This window comes from Notechis scutatus, chromosome Z (assembly GCF_049901735.1).
Source record: "Notechis scutatus isolate UNSWTSFEM ecotype Mainland chromosome Z, rNotScu1.2, whole genome shotgun sequence".
Lineage (NCBI taxonomy): Eukaryota > Metazoa > Chordata > Lepidosauria > Squamata > Elapidae > Notechis > Notechis scutatus.
In genome coordinates, this window is record NC_142025.1 from 21,100,795 (window position 1) to 21,122,693 (window position 21,899).

Here is a 21,899-nt window from a genome sequence, read left to right on the forward strand (position 1 = left end):
TGCCTGCCTGCCTGTTGACTGCCAATAGGGTGCTGCTTATCAGGTAATATTAGGAGCCAAGGACATAGTAGCACAAAAAGAAACAAGAGCCAACGACTTAATAATCGGCCAACAACACTCCAACCAACAACGAAAAAGCCACACACAACCAGGCAACACGTAAATGCTATGTATAGAATAGTCCAAAGTACACATTTGTTGAAAGAGAATATCCCCGAGTATGGCCTCAGGCATGAGTCTGAAAACTCGGAAGACTAAATCTCTAATTTAGGAAACTGACCCAGATTAGATCCCACACATTATCCTGGGACACATACATTTGTTTCCATTTGACAGTTTTCTATATTGTACACTAGGAGGCACTGCAGCACCAGAAATGAATTAATACTTGCTTAAAGCCAAGTCAGTGAATGATGGAATTTTCTCCACATCTCTGTTTCTATTACAAGCAGCGTGCAGTGTTTTGGGTTTTTTTAAAATAATCTACAACCAACACATATATCTATTTATAAATATCTTGTTTCTAAGAAACGATAACTGGCATCATCTAGATAGTTGCTGGAATAAAAAGCTAGAAGAAAGGTAGAACTTGGAGGAAAGGAAAATAAATTTAAAATACAAAACAGTTTTCTTCGTAGCTTTAAAAAAAAATCTTACATACTAATATCTATTTTCGGTATACTTAATTTGTTTTATATTAATACCACAATGTTTTCATGAAATGCTGTCAATCCAGCTCCCTTTATGTATAATACTGTAACATATGCTGTGTTAGTATTCTTTCTCTGTTCCTGAACCAGAAATATTTTTCAGACTCATGGGCAACATCGCCAGAGAATTTGTATCGTGAGAACATCTCCAAAAGCTCCCTGTTTTAGGGTTCCCTTATATCACAAGGTAGACAGAATTCAAAAGTTTCCTTTCCCCAGTAGAGCTACTCCATTTTTTAAAAAATCTCTCTCTCTCTCTCTCTCTCTCTCTCTCTCTCTCTCTCTCTCTCTCTCACACACACACACACACACACACACACACACACACACAATGTATGAAGTACATAAAGGAATCAGGGATGGCTGACAAAGAGAGAAAGATGTGTAGAGATATAATGAATGGTGTTGATGTAATTTTAGCAATGCTTCATTTTTTCCTTATCTCATGTTTTTTTAAATTATTTTGGGCTTACAATTTCATCCTCCATTGTGGATGCTTTACAGCATATTACTTACCTGAAAGCTGGGTTCATATTGTGGGGCGTCTGTGTGCTTGTGTGTGTGTGTGTGTGTGTGTGTGTGTGTGTGTTTAATTACATTTAAAAACCAGGCTATTGTTTCAAAGAGGAAGGGAAGATTCCAAAAATGTTTCTACAAAGCTCCTTTTTAAACTGACAATTAAAGCCTTAGCTGTTATTATGTATTTGTAAAAAAAACATTCTGAAGATTTCAGTGTGATAGGTTCCATTTTTTTACCAATGGCTCTGCACTGATGAGAGAATACTTTGATATCTAGGTATCACATTTCCAGAAGAACACTGACAGATTTGAGAGGATTCAGAGAAGAAAAATGAAGGTGACATAGGAATTTAATGATCAGGCTTAGGAAGATAGGCTGAAGGAACTTTGTACCTCCTGGAAAAAGAGGAGAGCCACAATAGGCATATTTGGATCCAAAAAAACCAACAAATATTTTCCATTACCACAGAAACCAGGACCTTAAATAACAAATAAAGATTTTGTTTGAATATAAAGAGCAACTTTCTAATGGTAGGATCTGTATAGTAGTGAGAGTGTACCATGGAAGGTGTGGATTCTTCATCTGTTAAGATTTTTAAGAAGAGGGTGAATAACCACATATCATGGATGGTTTTAATTATTTTCCTACACATTACAGAGGATTGAGCAGAAAATGATCGTTGTGGTACCATTCAAGTCAGTAATTGTATGGTACATTTAGAGAGTGGCTTAAAAGTTAAATTAACTCTTCTTCCACAAGAAGTTGGGTTCAGAGTAGAGTTTGAATGACTGTTCCTTTTGACACAGAATAATACGTAAATTTGGCTGATCAATGCACAGTCAGTTGTTACTCTTCCCACTGAAATGTATTTCACCGTAGCTGATTTATGCTTGAAAAAAATTGAAGACAATGTGTTGGTTACAGAAGAGACTCAGTGACACCATGGCTGGACATACTATTTCTCTTGAATATACAGCCAATAAACTAGATGGAGCTCTATCACTCAGATTTTTCACTGTCTACTGTACATGAAGGACTGTTATATATTCATAACAAAAATAGCATAACATAGTATCACATTTTTAATGCTCTAGAACAGAGTTTCTCAACTTTGGCAACTTTTAAGGTGTGTGGACTACAATTCCCAGAATTGCCCAGCCATGTTTTTCTCATTAATTCTCCTTTGTCAGTGCACAAAAAGGAGATCCCTATTTATTTCTTTTCTATAGTGTATATGTACTAGTTTCCTTTTTGAATTGACTCTCTGCCAATGGTAGATACCCCGCTTTTTTTTCTTTATCCCAATCTCCCCTTGCAAATTTCTTTTATCTTTTTTTTTTACTGCCACCATTTCTCTTGCACTTGCTATCTGAACCCTTTCAAAGATCTGTGATGGCATTGGACAAGTCATTTTTGATTCTTGGTGGCTGCATGGAATTCCATCCTGATCTTGACAACAACATTGAAGGGTTGCCATTGTTCTCTTCAGGAATTTTTGTTTGTTTGTTTTTGTTTTTAAAAAGCTTATTCTAGTTTCTGAAATCTTGGTGATCTAATGTCAAAAGAACTAACTAGATCTGAGCCTATTTATTGTAAAGGACTCATGCAGCCAAAGGTCAGTACTCTGTGTGTGTGTGTGTTTATATGTGTGTCTGTGTGTGTGTGTGTTTATGTGTGTGTGTGTGTATTTATGATTGGGAGTAGGGCTAAGGAATGAAGAAACGATATCTGTTCAAAGTAATAAAATAAAAAGGCATGACAAGAACACCAGAAGGACTTCTTCAGAGTGGATAAATGAAGTGTTTAAATAGTGAAAAGCAATTCAGAATGAGTTGCTGCAAAATCAGCTCTAAAAATCCCAAATTCAAATACACATTAATGGACTCTCAGCTTGCACTAAGAAAAGGAAAAAGACAGGGGTCTTTGAATATGGGTGGAAATCTCAGTGAAAGCAGTGAAAATCAACCCAGTATGTGGTTGTTCTAATAAAGACAAATTCAGCGCTAAAAGTCTTTAGAAACTGAATTAAATTAAATTGTCAATATAAAAATACTTTTCTTTAGGCCTGCAGTATGACTGTACTTGAAATGCTATGTATAAATTGTGATTGCCATGTTAGAAATAGTGTAGAAAAGGAAAAAAAAGTACTTCAAAGGCCACTCAAGATCATCTGGAGGCTGGAGTTGTTCCTTTATTAGAAAAGAGTGGTTACTCAAAAGAACATTGGGTGCTTTTTACTTTAGTGATGTTGGCTAATACTTAACACAATAATTTCCCAACTCCTTAATTCTAAAGAGCTCAAGGTCAAAAACATTAGTGACAATTAAAAACATTAGGCAAAGCTGTGGCTGTAGTCTTACTCCACAGGTACTTCACAAATCTTCTTCAGCTGAAGAAAAGAAAAAAATGAGTCACAATGCTAAATTGTAGCATCTATCCTCACATGTACTCATGCCCCACAGGGTGAAACAAGATGGTTTTAAATATGAAAAACAAAGCAACAAAACCAGTAAATTGCACAGAGATTCAGACTCAATTAATACAACACATTCTAAAAGTATGGAATGTCTTGCTTTCAGGTGTGATAATGTGCACTGTTTTTATTTCTCTGGCTGTACTTGGAGCTTTTAAATGTACCTATTGTATTATCAATATATCACATTAGCCAGTATATAACATTAGACTATCATTTGGATGTTTTTGTGTGTGTTCTCTCTCTTCCTTCCTTCCTTCCTTCCTTCCTTCCTTCCTTCCTTCCTTCCTTCCTTCCTTCCTTCCTTCCTTCCTTCCTGATAGGATCCTCTGTTCTTTGTTGTCCCAAAGACTGACAGATAAACATTTTAAATAACACTTCTCTTGAAAGACAATTTGATTTGATTTGTAATGCTAATAATCTATAATCTTTACCTATATTTGTTCTACCAATCATAATGTGGATGGGACCAATGGAGGGAACAGAAGCTCGGTGTGGAGTCTCCTTGGGCATGGTTCATCATGTTTTATAGGTACATGGTTCAATACTCCATATGATTGTTATGATGCCAGAGTTTTCTTCAGCAAATCAAGCAATTTTCCTGTTCATCTCCTCCATACATGAATGAAACACCTCTGCCAACTTAATAACTTTGAAGCAGGGTTCAATTTATAGGGATAGCTTAATCAGGATCAAGATGAGACAACAGAAGGAACTGCAGTGGATAAAAATGACTGTGTTCTGTGTTCTAACAACTACTCGTTACATTTTAATAGGTCTGATTTCGTTAAAGGACCAACTAATCCAGTAATCATATTGGATGTGTGGAAGACTCTGGGAGTTATAAATCATAAGGTTAAACTATAAAGGAAACCTAGAGAATTCAAGGATCCGGTGCAACCAAACAGGACAAAACTAGAGTAAGAAACAGAACAATATAGTAGTTAAGTTGAAGGACTGGTTGATCTAAAAGTCCTAGTCCCATCTAATGGAGACTTATTGTCTGTATACTATATTTTCATAAACTGTTGCCTTCCCATGAAATCCACATTTCTTTAGTGAAAAGGATAATCAACAACAACAACAAAATCACAGAAGATATTTGGTTTTTGAAATCATATGTTTCATGCTCAGCCTGAATAAGTTTGGGGGATTCACAAAAATATTCAAGGTGATTTGCAGAATGCTTGGTGACTTGGAAGTGGCACAAAACATTTTTACACTTTTAAATTATTTTTAGTACAAAGAAAATGAATTTAGCTGTGGTTTCTGCATAATTAATGATCAAAGTCTTTTCATGTTCTGGAGGATTTACACTGGATTTTCTCTTTTTCTCATTAACTCCCTTGGCAACAAACTGCAATTTAGCACAAAGCGTCTGTAGAGGGAAAAAGGCACATTTTGGAAAGTCTGGAATGAATGAAAATCTGGCATAAATAGATACTTCCATTAAAATATGGATAATTTTAGAATTATCATAATAATATGATACAGAATGGCAGCTATGATTCACAGCTGGGTGAATTCCAATTGTGTCTATCTGGTAAGGAATAGATAGTAAGTAGGTGGAATGGAATCCCCATCCCATTACTAACCTCTAAGGCATCCCAAAAATAGTTTGTAGAGCACCGTTTTTCAAATTTGGCAACTTTAAAATGTGTGGACCAACTCAGTTCAAAAGCATAGAGAATTTAGTAAAATTAATATACAGTAAACAGAGGCTCTAAAAATTATTGTAGTGTTTGGATTAGGGTTAGGGTCAGTGGTGGGATTGAAATAATTTAACAACTGGTTCTCTGAAGGTCAGGTTGGCTGGTGTGGCAGGTATGGCCCTTCCCCATCCTTCACACATTTGGGATGAGCCTTCTACAACCTGACCCTGGGTGAACCGATTGTTAAATTAACCTCCCTCACACACACACACTATCAAAGTGGATCCTGGGTGCTGCGCTGCAATGCAGAAACAGGAAACAGACCAGCTGGCATGAAGGAAGGAGGAGGAGCAGGGAGAAGCAAGAGGGAAAACGGCTTTCTCCTTCCTTCGCGGTAGCAGATTTGCTGTACATTTCTCCATTGCAGCACAGTGCTCAGGAACGGGATGTGTGTGTGTATTTTAAAAACTGGTTTGTCTGAACCAGTGCAAGCTGGCTGAATCCCAGTTCTGGTTAGGGTGCAATGGACGTTTCATAGCTGCAAGTGAATCTTCAAGTGGATTGCCACATTTGTCAAAGCCTTGTTAAGCCTGGTCAGATGTCATTAATATAATTGTTGAGTTATCTAGTGTGTGTGTGTGTGTGTGTGTTTGTATGTATTTTCTCTGGTAATATCACACTACTAACCAGAGCATACAAAACATTTGCTAGACCAATACTCGAATACAGTTCATCAGTCTGGAACCCTCATTACATATCTGATATTAGCACAATTGAGAAAGTCCAGAAATATTTCACAAGGAGAGTTCTCCACTCTTCTATTCGTTGTAGAATACCTTATGCCACCAGACTTGAAATTCTAGAACTAGAAAACCTTGAATTACGCCGTCTTCGGTCTGACTTAAGCATGGTATATAAAATCATACATTGCAATGTCCTACCTGTCAATGAATACTTCAGCTTCAACCATAACAACACAAGAGCACACAATAGATACAAACTCAAAGTAAACCGCACCAAACTTGATTGCAGGAAATACGACTTCAGCAACAGAGTGGTCAATGTCTGGAATACTCTACCCGACTCTGTAGTCTCTTCCCAAACCCCAAAAACTTTAACCTTAGACTGTCTACTATTGACCTCACCCCCTTCCTAAGAGGTCTGTAGGGGGCGTGCATAAAGCGCACCAACGTGCCTACCGTCCCTGTCCTATTGTTTTTCTTATTCTTTTATTTTTCTTATATGTACCCATTTCATGTATTCACAACTATGTATACGCTTATACTTATTATCTTGTAAACAATTGGCAAATCAAATAAATAAATAAAATAAATAAATAAAAATAAATAAAGTATGTGTGTGTGTATGGCAATGGGAAAAAAAGCTATCACAACCTCTTTCTTTTCATATAAATGTGCTTTATTGCAGAGACATTATATTTACATGCTGGGATACATTACTACATAAATCTATCAAATAGTTCATAGTGAATGCTGTTGATTGCTAGTAACATTTTTCCAGAAATACCACAGACTAAAGTGAACAGACATACAGCTTTACTTGTTTTACAACTCTTAGTAGCTACAATAGTCAAAGTCAAAAGGCAGTGTTTTCTCAGGCCTGTCTGTCATCATTGTGCATGCAAAGAAGTGGAGAACAGCAAATATAAAACCAATGTTTGTTTTTTAGGTTCATAATGACACCAAAGCAGACAATGGGAAACTTACTTTTCTACTTTAAATCATGTACCTCTTGCATAAAATATACAGGTCTAATAAGATTGATATAAATCTATGCCTCTAGAAACCATGTCTTCAAAACAAAAAATGCAGTCTGCTCATGCATTTTCAGAAAGGCAACTTAGCAAATGTAATAAATGATTATATGTGGTCTATACAAATCAGCTGAAAAACACCTTGTCTCCAGAGTTGCATCTGCCTTGGCAGAAGATCTATGGAACTCCAGAAAGGTCGGTGGGGTAAGGAGACAACTAAGCCACTAACTAATAGATGCTGGTGGAGAAGAATCTGTGGATAGTGGGTTATTGAGTAGGATAATTTAGGTTTGCCAGAAGATATCAATGCTTCTAATAGGCTTGTAACAATGAACAATATTATTAAGTCTGTAAGTTTGGTTTTCTTTTGCTTTCTAATGTACTTATAAATTTAAGTACTAGCTAATAGCTGCATCACAACGATCACGTAACACAGCACTTCATTTTTCAGATATTTCTGCAGTCAGCTTCAGTGAACCAATCCCATGCTAATAGATGGTTTGATTAAAGTGGCACAAACTTATTTAAGTGCCAGAAGAAAAATAGGCATATCAAACTTTCTCTGCACTGTCACTTTCAGCCTAACTTTTACGTAAGTAGATCAAACTGGAACAGATAAGAAGCAATAGCCTGTCATGACTTTCAAGTGATACTTAATTTCATGAGATTAAATACTAATATTAGTATTTCCTTGAAAGGTCACAAATCAAGACATTAACTAAGACATATAGGTATTTAAAGTCTATTTGCCATTACAGAGTCATTTGTTATCTTCAGTGGCAGCTGTAGGACCTATGTCATTATCAGTAGCCTTTGATTGTGACAATCCTTATAAAACTATCCCTCCCATTAAACTATTCAAGACTTGAATAAAAGTGTTAATGACTGGGCTTCAAAAATTGGACTATTGTTTAGGCCAGTCTCTAAATAATAAAAAAATGGATAGAAGTAATAAAGAATAGTTTGAAATTATATTTAGATTCTAGAATTCTTAATTTATTTGTCATTTCAAAATAGAGCTTATTAATTAAGAACTCTATTATTTCTAACACTATTACTTTGGAATCCAATAGAGAGAAATATACATATATTACTTGTTTCAACAATAATTGATTCCTTGACATACACAACACGATCAATGCACATCAATGCATTTATAAGCCACTTTAAAATCAAATGATCTTGAAGTGATTGCCTGGATTTAAGAATCAATAAAACTATCAAAAAGCAAACAAGATATGGTTGTGCATTCATATGTAAGTAGGTTCAATTTATACACTTTTATCTGTAACAAAGAATACATAATGATATTAGCAGCATATTACATATTAAAGAATCTCAATGCAATTAAACTGTAACCATGTTGTTTACTTTAGTGCAGTGTAATTGCATAGAATCTACACAATCATAGGTAATCATGTTTATACTAGGTACATTGGTGCAAACTAAAAATATTAAGGAAGGAAAAATAGAAGGTTGCTAAATTTGAGGAAAGTGATCTTGCTTAAAATCTGGTTGTAATTTTAGAAATTAGAACTGCAATAGAGAAATGGGGCCTAGGATAAAAAACAGAACCAACAGAATTTCAAAATGAAGATAATGTTCTCATGATTGTTTGGTATATGTCTCAACCTTCATAATTGCTAGTCTGTCTCAGTGCTAAAACACATTGAGAATCAAATGTAAACTATAATATTCGTGTTAGCAAACAGCAATGTATTAAGAGGTCCTTAACATTCAATTAGCTTTTCGCATAGGCACAATATTAAGCTAGTCCCTTCATCCTGGTAGTATCCATAGATATGTACTACAAACTGCAACAATGCAAATGATATTATGACACACATTTGTTTCTCTGCAGACACCCTTGATAGAAACTATGCTTTTCATTACAACTCCAAAAAAGTTAGGAAATAGTCATATTATTTAGTTTCCTTAAGTAATTTGTCCCTTTATTGAGAAAGCTGAATTTCTGTTACAATTAAAGAAAAAGTATTTCCTCCTACCTATTAAACTCCTTATCTTCAGAAGATTTCATTTGGATTCTTCAACTTATATTTTCTCATATGATATATTTTCTATTTATGTTATCTTTTACTTTTCAAAATGTCAAAATGTATCTAATATTTTATAACCTATATTTTTGTAAAGAAAAATACTATTTCATTTTTTTTTTTTAAAAAAGGCTTCAGCTAGACTTTTGAAAGGCAAAATATACACTCCTGAAGGCAAGTTGAATTGCACTGTTATTGTGAAAATCTCCACACCTGACATATTTCTGAACATTTCTTCTTGCTAATCTGGTCTCGGAGTAGTTGTGGCTGTGGTTCTGAGCTCTTCACCAGTCTTACACAGAGCAATCAGCCCCCATAAAATGGATTGCTCCAGGTATCTTGGAATACAACCTAATATATTGGATATGCTTGTGACCCAACATAGCTTGAAAGTATTAGATTGTGGGAAGCTGATGTAGACTAAAATGTGCTTTTCTCTTATCCTTTGCTAATTCTTAATCATGCCTCAGGTATTAATTCCTTGTTGTCCTGTTATTCTCCGAGACTGGTAGCTCAGAGGAAAAAACTTTTTGTTCAAAAACAATGTCTGCAAATTATTTATTATAATGAGTGAGTATACTGTATTCATGCTAAAAGGTGAGGGTTTGCAAGGAAAAGCCAGAGTTTTGAGGTTTTACGATGTTTTAGCCAAATTGTACACTATATTTCCCTGAATTGATTCCCTGGAATTTTTAAAAGTTCTATCAGAACTTTATGGAAAAATAATTTAAAGTGCATTTCTCTTACATAGCCCTAATCAGCATATCGCTCCCCACACCACTCTAAAATCACATGAACGGGAGGAGAGAATGGGCTGACCTGGATGTTACGGGCAACCATTTGTAACATAATTGACTATACAGTTCAGAAATTTCAATCTGTTGCTGATATTGAAGCTTCAATTGTAGTTGGAGCTTCACAGACCAAAATTATTTTCTTGTTTAAATTAACTCCCTTTGAAATGAATATTGTTGTTGTTTTAATAATATTTGCCACTAGCTTGTTCTTTGGCAAGGCTAGGGTTTATTTTTTGATCCAGTTGTTGAATTCCAACTTTCATCCAAAATGGGTATAGGTTGGGAATTATGTCATTTATTAACCAATAATACCCAGGGCGTTGTGGCACAGGTGATTATCCCTCTTCATGAACACATATGGAATATTCCAGTTATACAACAAAAGCTAAAATCATTGGGAGTATCAAGCATCTATCTAAATCTAGGGTTGCATTTATAACCAAAGTATCATATGATATGGCTTTTAGTCCTTTTGCTGTCCAAAACAGAATATGAATTTCTGTATAAATATATAAATAAATAGTCTGTTATGTGTAATCAGTAATTGTATAAGTGTGGACTATTCTTCACACAATCTTGCGCTGTGGCTTATCCTTGCCTGGCTGATGCATAATTTATTCTTGAGATAACATTCTATTCAATTCAAAAATGTTAAATTAGCTAGAAATTAGTAACATCTGTTTACATGACCATTTCCAGCTTTACTTTCTCATCAATATAAATGAAATAATACATATTGAATACAGTATGCACATTTTCATGCCAGAGCCAATTGGGGGATTGCCAATTGTTTCTGGCCATATCCCATCCATGAAGCGTCCAAGAGTTGACCTGCTTAGCTTCAGCAATGGTACTGCATCATATGCTTTCAGATCATTCTCCCTATCAAAGCGAGGATTAATGAGATGCAGCTTAAAAGCTAGTGTTGTTCACTGCATAGATTTGATTATTATTTCATATGATGTGAATGGGGGAAATCATCATGACTGTTGCATTAAGAGATCCAATCAAGACTTGAGTCATAGGCAAACCAGTCACTGATACTTGAATTGAAGGATAATATGAACTCTTCTCATTCCATGTAGCAACACTGAAAAACTGGCAGCTGACTCCACCTTCAGCTCTGGTGATGGGACAGCATCTTCACACCTGAAGGCAAGAAATCAGTTGAAAGAAAGCAGGGCAGATAATGTGGCTCACTCCAAGGAGCTGCCACTCAGATCATCTGTCCCATTCTCCCTAATGGTAGAGCCGACTTTTATTGAAGCAGGTAAGAGGCTGAAAGCTCCCCTCATCTGTGCTTCCCCCCGCCATTCTATTATGCTTGATTCCTGTCTCACATCACATAAAGTTATTATCTCATGGAACCTGAGCATTACGCAGAGTAAGGATGCATTCCATTACAAAGAAAAAGAAGCAAAAAAGATAACATTTCTTAAAAAAAATTACAGCTCTACCTGGATAATTATTTTTGTGAGGGATCAGCAAACCAGTTGCTTAGAAGAGTCATGAGTTATTTAGTCAACAGGAGATGAAACTTTGTTCACTGTCAGGCTAGGAATTCCTTGGTGGATTTCAATAAGATATTCATCAGAGTTTGACAAAGATGGGGTCTCCCCACTTAAACAGAAAGGGATAAATATAATGCCATATTGCAAAACAGGTTTTTCAAAACACCAGCTGCATCTTTACATTTTTGGCTAGAATTAGTGGGAGTCTGTGATGCAGTCTTGAAGAGTTGCCTGTATTACCCTGGAAAATCTTCCACCATGCAGGAATTCCTTTCCCATCCCCATTTAAAGACATTCTTTAACTTTCCAGTGTTCTCATTCTAAACAAATCAAACCTGATGATGCTTCCTCAGCTTGGGACACTCCTAAGTGCACCGCTTTTAGTCAAGAAAGAAATTCAGCAGCAGAATTTTGTCCTTAAACTACACCACATACCATAAGGCAAAACCGGGCTCCTCCTTACAACAGGAGAGTAAGAAGAGGCTGGGGGCTTTAAACAAGCAACAATTACAATCTCCAGGGTGGGACCTGGCAATCTTAGATTAAAGTGGGGTGTGCCAATAAGGTAGACTCTTCACTTTAAGCAGTGGTGGGATTCAAATAATTTAACAACCGATTCTCTGCCCTAATGATTTCTTCCAACAACCAGTTCACCAAACTGCTCAGAAAGTTAACAACCGGTTCTCCCAAAGTGGTGCCAACTGGTTGAATCCCATCACTGACTTTAAGTATACCTGAATATTAAAAGTGCTATAAAGTGACTAAAAATAAAGAATTATTAAATGATGCAGATTAAGAAAACACTGCATCATCTGCTAATATACTCGGAAGTAAACCACACTGAATTCAGTAGGGTTTATTTCAAAGTAAATATGCATAAGACACATCTATACAAGTTCATGACAAGTGATGTAGTAATAGTGCATGTCAGTTAGTATTTCCCCTACTTCCTCACTTTAGTTTAACAGTACAATAAGCATAGTCATAACCATTTAGTTTCTCTTTCTAAAATGAATTTTGACAGCACTGAAGAGGGAAAAAACTATTCATACTAATCAGAATATATTTTTCTTCCTATCTCCCAACATTTCCTCTATGATTTCAAATCAACATAGTGTAAGACACAAAGCAAGATCATTAAGGATGAATTATTAAAGTAGAACTCTTGGAATGTTAAATAACTTTTTCCAATTTTCTAAAAAAAACAACAAAAACATTATCTCCAGATTTATTTTAGAATAGTGTCCTCATTTCTAAGTATCTAGCAGTAATAAATTAATTAGGACTGTGATTAGTCTGAAATGATAGCTTCTGCTAGTATATATCATTTATGGACAAGTGCAAGACAAGAAACACATCTCATATAAAAAACCCTGAATTACTGCATAAAGTTATAACTAAAAATAACAATTAAAATAGCAAACCCCAATATAAATTATGACAAAAAGTATTTTCTTATAAGCTGCTAAGACCTTACAGGTGGGAGGTGAGGAGCCTGAAATAAACAAAGATCTACCACACGGTGTTTTATTTTTTGAAGACTGCAACTTTAGATATCTGCAGATTGCATAAATGTGTTGTGTCATATAATCATATCAAAGTTATTTGCAAATGTTATACAAACTGGAATACTTTAATATGAGACACAACCACATACATACGTTCATAAGAAAAACAGCTGTTATATAAAAATCTAATTAAGGGAATGCATTAAGTTAGCTGTGCCATTAAGGTTAAGGAGAGGGGAAAAATACAGTTTCTGGAATGGGTACGCAACTATCTCCAGATGTTAAAAAGTTATATTTATCTCTAGCTGGTGCTCTCCAGATGTCTTGAACTCAGGTTGAATACACTGCTGTCTCAAAGAGCAGGACACTGCTCCCTATTTTCATGCATAAAGCTAACTGGATTGACAATGTTTCTTTGACCCAGGGAGGAGCTAGCCTCTTCCAATCAAGGCTATAAGGCATTCAAAAGAGGCTGCCTCATCACCAAAGGGCACATTTCAAACCCCTTAATTTCCTAGTCAGCACCATCTCTTACCTTCCTTGGAGGGACATTATGGAATTGAAGTCCAGCACATCTGGAGAGTTCCAGGTTTGGGAAGGCTAGTTTCAAGATTATCTGATTCTAGGCCTTTTTTTTTGTGAGGGCTTTATTTATTTATTTTTTAGTAGAGAATGAATTTCTGCCCATGTTAAACCAATCTTAACCTTAAGGATTAGTATAACGAATGTTAAAATATTCTTCTTGCCAACCCCACATATTTACAAAAGAAAGAAAGAAAGAAAGAATTACTAAAGGCATATTTTTCACTCATCTGAAATGTAAACTTGTTAGGGGCACGAAGGGGCTTCATGTCCTGAATTGCACTGATAACACTGTTGGCACTCAACAAAGAAAAGACAAATCGATTTTTGCTTAGTTCCTATGTGCATCTCTGCTGAAACGAGGCTTCTTTAGAATTTGCAGGTTGTATTAATTTTTGCCCCCACTCCTCCCCTCCCCTCCCCTTCTCATGTGGCATCTCTTTTTCACAGTCTATCTTCTTATTTCTGATGCGCCTCTGTTTTATTTGAGCTTAAGTTGGTTGTGTTTGATAAAGCTGTATTTCTTTCTGCTTTTGGTAGTTCTGGCCCCTCATACTCCCAAGGGCAGATTTCCACACGAGACATTAAAGGTTTCTGTAAATTATTAGTTGCTGATCTAGCAGGATTAGAAGGAAATGCATTCCCTGGAGGAGAGGAAGATGCATGTTTTGTCTGAATTCCTAGTTTATTGGTAAAATCTTTCTCTGTGGTTTGAATGGTCACTTTGGGAGGCATGTCCTTGGAATCTCCAGCAGAAATACTCTCTGTATAATGTTTGCTACTAATATTTTCATTTTTTGTCCCAGAAACTTCTTGCAGAGCTTTGGGACTCCATTTTTCTTCTTCTTCCACCTCATGTTCTTCTTGAATCTCCCAAGGACTTATGTCACATTTCTCGGTGCTCTTTTGAAGGGGTATCTGATACTCTTCAGTAGTCTTAGGTTGAGATTGTCCCTTTGTTTGAGAAGGGTGGAAGGTCTCTGAGTCAGAGGAAGCAATAGAGACGTGCTTTTGAATTTTAGAATCAGAAAGCCCAGTCTCTGGAACCTGGTCATGGATTTCCCAAGGACAAATTTCTTCTATGTCAATACGTGTCTTTGTCAGGCATTTACCAGCTCCTGCATCAAGAATGGACTTTTGTTGTTTCATTATCCCAGATTTATGAGGTTTCTTTGACTCTTCAGCTTGGGTTGAATTTCTTCGATGGGAATCTTTATGGTCAGTCTTTTCAGAGCTGGAGTGCTTTTTGCTGACCTCTTTGCTCTTTGGTTGAGGCTTGTGAGACTTGACACTTTCTTCATTTTGCATTTTTCCTGCTAACCCCAGAGTTTTCTCTTTGGCACTGGCAATAACACTAAGTGACTTCTGTAACACAGATGTTCTTGGATGGAGAGGTTTCTTATCCGCACTTAAATTGTGAGCACTCATAGATTTGCACACCAAGGGGACATTTTCAGTAGACACAGCTTCAGTTTTTTCTACAGGTTTTTGGGTTGCTTTGTTTTCAGAAAGAGAATCTAATAATGATGTCTCTGCAGTTGAAATAACCTCCCCACTTTCTGTGGTTATGCTTTTTGAGTCTTCGGTTGGGCCTCGGACATGGTCATATGTGCTGTGGGACTTTTTTAAGGAGAAAACTCTGTTTCTCAAAGATTCCTCTTTTGGTTTGATATGCCCACTACAATCTGGTGGATTTTTCCTTGCCATGGCAATGTTTTTGGAACTTCCATGTTCCAGAAAATCTTTTTCCTCCCGTGAGTATTGCCTAGTGACAGTCTCAGGAATTTCAGTAATTCTTCTCATGATTGAGCGACCCAAACCTTTTTTTGAGCATCTTTTTTTCTGGAGGTGTGGATTGTTGGTGATCATTTTTTTCCTTTTATAGATCTCCAACTGGGCATACAATTTCTTCAATTCATCCTGCAAAGTAATAGACAAAATGAGCAAGGATCGTATATATTCCCCAAAGAAAATCTAGAAGCTTGGCTTCCCCAGCCAGGGAGAAGCCAACTACAAATCCATTTGTAAAATACCCTCATCTATCAATTAGCATAAGCTGTTTGGATTATTTAAGCAGGCAGCATGTAAATAATTGTCCTAAATCAATAAGTAAACAAGTTAATATAATTTGCCATGGTGGCGCAGTGGTTAGAAGGCAGTATTGCAGGCTAATTCTACATTCCCCTAATCCAAGTGTTTAATCCTGACAGTCTCATGATTGACTCAGCCTTCCATCCTTCCGAGATCAGTAAAATTAGGACCCAGATTCTTGATGGCATGTTGGGGGCAATATGCTGACTTTGTAAACTGCTTAGAGAGTACTGTAAAGCACTATAGTGGTATATAAATCTAAGTTCTATTGGTATAATCCACGTGAGTGAATATATGTGTGGAGAAGACTCCTAGACTCTACCATCAAATGAATTCTTAAAAATAAAATAGTAACTTAGATTAAAGTAATCATTACTTTACAATCTGTCAGACATATAGTTTCACAAATAATGTAGAATATTATTTTTGCTATCAACATTTATCACTATATCAGTTTGCACAATTGGTATCAATCTTAATTCATAGCCTATGTATCAATTTTCTTGGTTTAAAACTCATATGGATTTCTACAGTGCCTATCAAAATACAGGATATCATGTGTTCTGAAAGAAACAGAAGGTGAAAAACTAAATTCAGCCTTTCATTCAGATTCTCTCTTTCTGAATAGATAATCAGAAGAATTATATGCAGCCTGATCCCTCATTTATACACAGTGTGCTTTTTCTTTTAGAACTGGGATGACTTATAGGTACCATGATCCTAAAGTTTTTGAATACAGGCACAGAAACCATGATCATATATAGATTTACACATATTGAAAATCAATTCTAAGCCACTTTGATCTCACACCTTTAACTGGGTTGGAGAGCCAAATTGATTTATTTCTTCCTCAGTGTCAGTTTATTTGAAACCAGTGCCATTTCCACCTTGAATTACTGTGAATTTGCAAACATATGAGCAATTTGTTTGCCTAAGATGGGAACTCTTGCCTCACTCTGTCCCATAGACTTCATAGCATCCTATTCCTGATTAATGTCTGTAGACATTATTTATAATTTATCTGCTGTTCTCTTCATACCAGCCACATATCAACAAGCAACTAATATTTGTTTGTCCCTATTGTTAGACATATTGGAGGAAAATGTCTTTATAGATGCAAGAAGCTTTTAGATGTAGTAAGACTTTGCAGCCAGGAGTTTCCTATTATAGTGATCACTCAAGTTTTGAGAGGAGCAAATAAAAAATGCACCTAGCATAAAGACTGGGAGAAGGTCCTTACAAATCATTTCCCTTTTGTATGTAGTAGAGATCAAGGGAATTTTGATAGGAAAGAGATACCTCAAGATAGGGCATTACCTGAGATACCTCAATATAGGGCATTACCTGAGATACCTCAAGATAGGGCATTACCTGAGTGGCATTGGTTGCAACTCTCTATTGATCAGCTGGAGAGAATACAGTGCTTTTCACTAGTTCTCAAGATTTTTAGGTTGGCAGAAGTGAGGACAATTGAAAGTTGGCCTCAAGTAACTTTTTGAAGGATTAACAATTGAAACACATACTAATTTTTTAAAAAAACTTAATGGTGCCAGTAATGAGTTGAATGTCAATGCACAATTGACACAATTCCTAAATCAGAGATAACTCAGACCCAGACGTCATCTAATCACAATCCCTTATGTTCATCCCAATAAAGTTTAAGAATGACCAATTCTCTCTTCCCCACAGTGACTGTAAAGTTTCAGCGACCCATGAAACCATGCCTAAGAGAGATAGTTAGCTCAAGGCAAATAAGGTGTTTTTAAGGCTTTCCAATTAAGAATTCAACTTGGCTCTCTCTTTTTCATTAGTGAAAGACTAATTTTTGAGAGGAGGCTGTGATTGTCAATGTATAAAGGAATCAATCAAATCTCAGTCTACAACATATCAAGTTCCATAGAGTTGCAACTATCTGTCTATTATTTCATTTCTTTCTATGGAAGGCATGGAAGATGGAGGAAGCTATAACATAAGCATTCTATCATCATTTTCTTTTAATGACCCCATAATCCCTTGCATTGTGGAGTCTGGGCAACTGAATGGAGCTGAGTGTTTACTGGCCGGATGCCCTTCCTGTCACGAAGGCAGAGTTTTATTCAGCAGATGTAATCTCATTGTGCCCAGAGAGAGAAATATTTTCTTCTACCTAGAATAGAACTCACAGCCTACTGATTGTGAGGCAAGAACTCCACCACTAGGCCTCTGCACACTCATAACATAAGCATTCTATGCAGTCCAAAATTATAATACATAATGCTGTTTTTAATTAATCTGAAAGATAGATAGATTTTATGAGAACTAACATATCCAGAATTGTATCGATATAAAATTGAAGACCTTCTGTAAAGTTTTTTTTTTAAAAAAGTATAATTTACTAAATTGGAAAGTACCCTAATATCTTCTGGATCCAAACTATGTTCACTCCATGCTGAATTGATGCTGCTATTCAGATAAGATCCAGATCTCCCCATGTCGAGCTCATCTTCATAGACTTCAGTAGCCATATCATCTCGTGGATTATTGCTTGAATGGGAAAACTGTAAAAATACATCAAGGTTTTGCTAAATAAACATAAGGATATGTAAGCATAAGAAAGAAATCAAGGCACGTGCACCCACCCTCACTTTCATTTGGGAAAATTTGTAAGGCACATTTCAACATTCAAAAACTTAACATCCGTCTGTTTCCTAACTAAATGAAGATTAGTTTCTGGGTATCAATCTGTTGGGAAATCACAGTACATGTTATCAGGCAAATTAAAGATTGGAGCTTCTAGGGTTACAAAGGTGTTTGGACAGGGACACGTTAGATTCCAGACAGTCCTCTAGTTACAACAACTCATTAAATGACTGTTCAAAGTTATGACAGCACTGAATGAGGGTGAACTACAGTCAGTCTATTGCCATTGCAGGATCCCCCGTGATTGTAAGAGCACTAGGTGCTTCATGAACAGCCAGAATCTACATGATTGGGAATTCTGATGTTCCCTGTGGGCTTCTCATAAGCAGAGTCAAGGGGGGAGCCAGAAAGAATTGGAAATCTCCCCTGTTTCCGCTGCTTTTTAACCTGTCTATATTCCATAGTGCCACCCATAGAAACAACACCCCCGATGGCACATGATCCGTAATACCTGTCTCGAGTGCACTAGCCTGTGCTTGATTGCCTTCCCATAGCAACCCCTACTACCCTGTGGCACCTGCAGCCCATGCTTCAAAGCATCTGACCACACTCACTCACACACCCATTCATGCACCCATTATCCAATGGCACTCAAAGTCTCCATACACTTTGAAGCCCAGAGCACCAACCTATACCTTCATGCCATCCATGCACCCATCTGTGTTCTGGAGGATCTATCCATAGCACCTTCCCGTTCCAGTGGCACCTAAAGCATGAGTGGGGATTACTATCTGGGACTGATGCCTCTTCCCATTAACAAGCAGGACTGCGGGATTATCAAGGGGATTGTGGGACACAGAGATGTGTTTCAAAATAGTTTACCACTGGTTCGGTGAGCATGGCTTGCTGGGCACACTTTGTACGCGTGCTCCAAATGCGCACTTCGCACAGGCGCAGAAGCTTTCTGACTCACCTCCTGCAATCCTGCACTCTCCCTGTTGCTTCAGCAGCTGAGCCGCAGTAATCTGCTACGCTGCACAAATTAGCTGTGCTTCAAAAGCAGGAAATAAAGGTCAGTATGGGAGCTCGGGCGGGCGGGTGGGACCAACAGCAGCTCCTCAGAGACAACCGGTTTTGTTTCTACTGATCTTCGGTTCTACCGGTATGCCAGAATGGGACCGAACCGTAACATACCACCACTGGTGTGACATCTGTTTTTATATACATAGTAAGTACTGTATATATAGAGGTATTATAGCATGCATGTATCTTCAGATCTGGCAAAATAAAAATGTAAAGGAAAATACCTTTGGAATCAGAAGTAACCCAACGGTGACTGTCACAGTTAAGTGTGTGTGCGCAAAGAATAGCATCAGCATCCAATCAGACTGGAGTCTTGAAGCAAGACTGAACCTGAAAATCAACATTTACATATGAGTACTAAATACACTTTCTTCCACATTTTTCATCATATGGATTTTTAAAAAATATTCTGAATGATGCTTACAGGAAAAAAAAATCTGACTATAAAGATAACAGCCTTGCATTGTTCTATTAAACATGGAGGTTTCTGTGTCAATTTCTCAGCACACATACTCACATCCCCATTTTGTTGTGTCAGAGTGGAAACAGGCATACAAGTATTGTGTGCATTTTGCCCATTGTTGCTCCTGTTTTTGGAAAAAGGCATTAAAAACTACAGCATGATAGGAATTTTCTGTATTTAATATCGTACTGATTGGATGAAGCTAATTATTTTAATACAGCTTCAAGTTTGGGTTTATTTAATTTGGTAGAATTTGATGGGAGAGAGGAATATGCTGTGGGCATCATGTACTTAGAGTTAGGCAAGGCATTCAACAAAGACCACAATTTATGTCTTGGTAAAATGTAGGATAGACAGTGTCACCACCAGATGGATTTATAACTGGCTGACAAACGGTACTCAATGAGTAGTCCTTAATGGTACTACATCTCCATGAAAGGAAAGAAGCAGTGGGGTACACAAGTTTCTGTCTTAAGCCCAGTACTCTTCAATATTTTTTATAAATGACTTAGATGAGGGAATAGAAGGGGAACTCATCAAATTTTCAGATGACACCAACAGCAATAGCACTTAGACTATACTTTACAGTGCTTTCAGCCCTCTGGTTTGGAGTATGAGTATATTGCCTCCAACAATTTGGGTCCTCATTTTACTGACCTAAGAAAGATGGATGGCTGAGTCAACTTTGAGCCTGTTGAGATTTGAACTGCCAAATTGCAGGCAGCCAGCTATCAGCAGAAGTAGCCTGCAGTACTGCACTCTGTCTGCTGCACCACTGTGATAGAGGACTTGTTTCAATTCACATTTTTCAGTGTTATTGTAACTTTGAGTGTGCTGAAAAATGAACAAGGACTACCTATCTATACATATATCTTATATTATGATTAGAATATTACAACACATTTAGTATAATATAGCCTTAAAAAGTGTAAATGGCATAAAATATTACAATTATATTGTCAATATAATATGTCAATTGCATTGGCTTTGAATTAGCTTTTGTGTCCAATACAATATATATATATATATATATATATATATATATATATATATATATATATATATATATATATATATGTATGTATGTATGTATGTATGTATGTATGTATGTATGTATATGTATATAACATATATAATATATGGATCTGTCTGAAAGAATTGATACCCTGGACGCCGTAAAAGAAAGAATATCCAACCTTGAAAAAAAAGACACAACGCAAAAACCTGAACATCCAATAGCTACAAACCACATCTCTACCCAACAACCACAATCCGATCCAAAACCCAATCCACAAATAAACACAACCCAGACAAATATTGATATCCCAATCCTCATCAGAGAAGCCGTTGAGCGTGAACGGAAACGTCCAAACGCCATCTTATTTGGTCTAGAGGACATCAATGTCAATGATGACATCACAACTGTCCGAAACATCATCAGAGATTATCAAGCATCAACCATCTCCGCTGATGAAATACTTGACATTTCCCGCATCGACCAAGAGCTCAAAAATAGAGACGGCTCTGTGGCCCCACGCTTGTGCAGGGTCATTTGCAAAAAATGAATCAAGCAAACGTAAATTCATTTATACTATAAACTCACTCGCCAAAACCAACACCAACCATAAGAACCTCCGTTGCCGCCCTGACCTAACCATACAGCAACGTGCCCGCTCCCGTGCACTCCGCATCGAACTCAAAAACCGTCTAGACAATGGAGAGAAGGACCTGTACATTGACTACCATGCTGACTGTATCAAAAGTAAGCCACGCAACCCAATACTCAGCTTCTACCCTCAACCACAACCCTACCTCAACCGATCCACCATCACCCAAGACTAGGCACGCACACCCCCAACTACCTCAATTCCAACTACTGCCGGCCTTAAATGCAAACTACTCAATGCAAGAAGCCTCGTGAATAAAATACCTGAATTTCTCATCCTCCTAAATATGGCTAACCCGACATTATATTTGTCTGTGAAACATGGCTCAATGCATCTCTCCCGACTCCATTACCACAGTAAGAGACTATCATGTTTACCGATCAGATCGTGAAAAT

General features: G+C 36.8%; 1 protein-coding gene across 3 annotated transcripts in view; it reads right to left on the reverse strand.

The window, feature by feature from the left end:
* Positions 1 to 6,758: 6,758 nt before the first annotated feature.
* The window catches only part of GPR158 (G protein-coupled receptor 158), a 164,090-nt gene continuing 148,949 nt past the window's right edge, over positions 6,759 to 21,899 (reverse strand). For 2 of the 3 annotated variants that reach the window (XM_087947965.1, XM_026672111.2), the window contains 3 exons: positions 19,599 to 19,704; positions 18,063 to 18,209; positions 12,690 to 15,501 (listed from right to left, as the gene is read on the reverse strand). In XM_087947965.1, the coding sequence (XP_087804091.1) occupies positions 14,041 to 15,501; positions 18,063 to 18,209; positions 19,599 to 19,704 (1,714 nt within the window). In that variant the 3' untranslated portion in view covers positions 12,690 to 14,040. Of the gene's footprint in view, positions 11,130 to 12,689; positions 15,502 to 18,062; positions 18,210 to 19,598; positions 19,705 to 21,899 lie in introns of those variants that run through there. The other variant, XR_015746078.1, reaches the window with a different exon arrangement.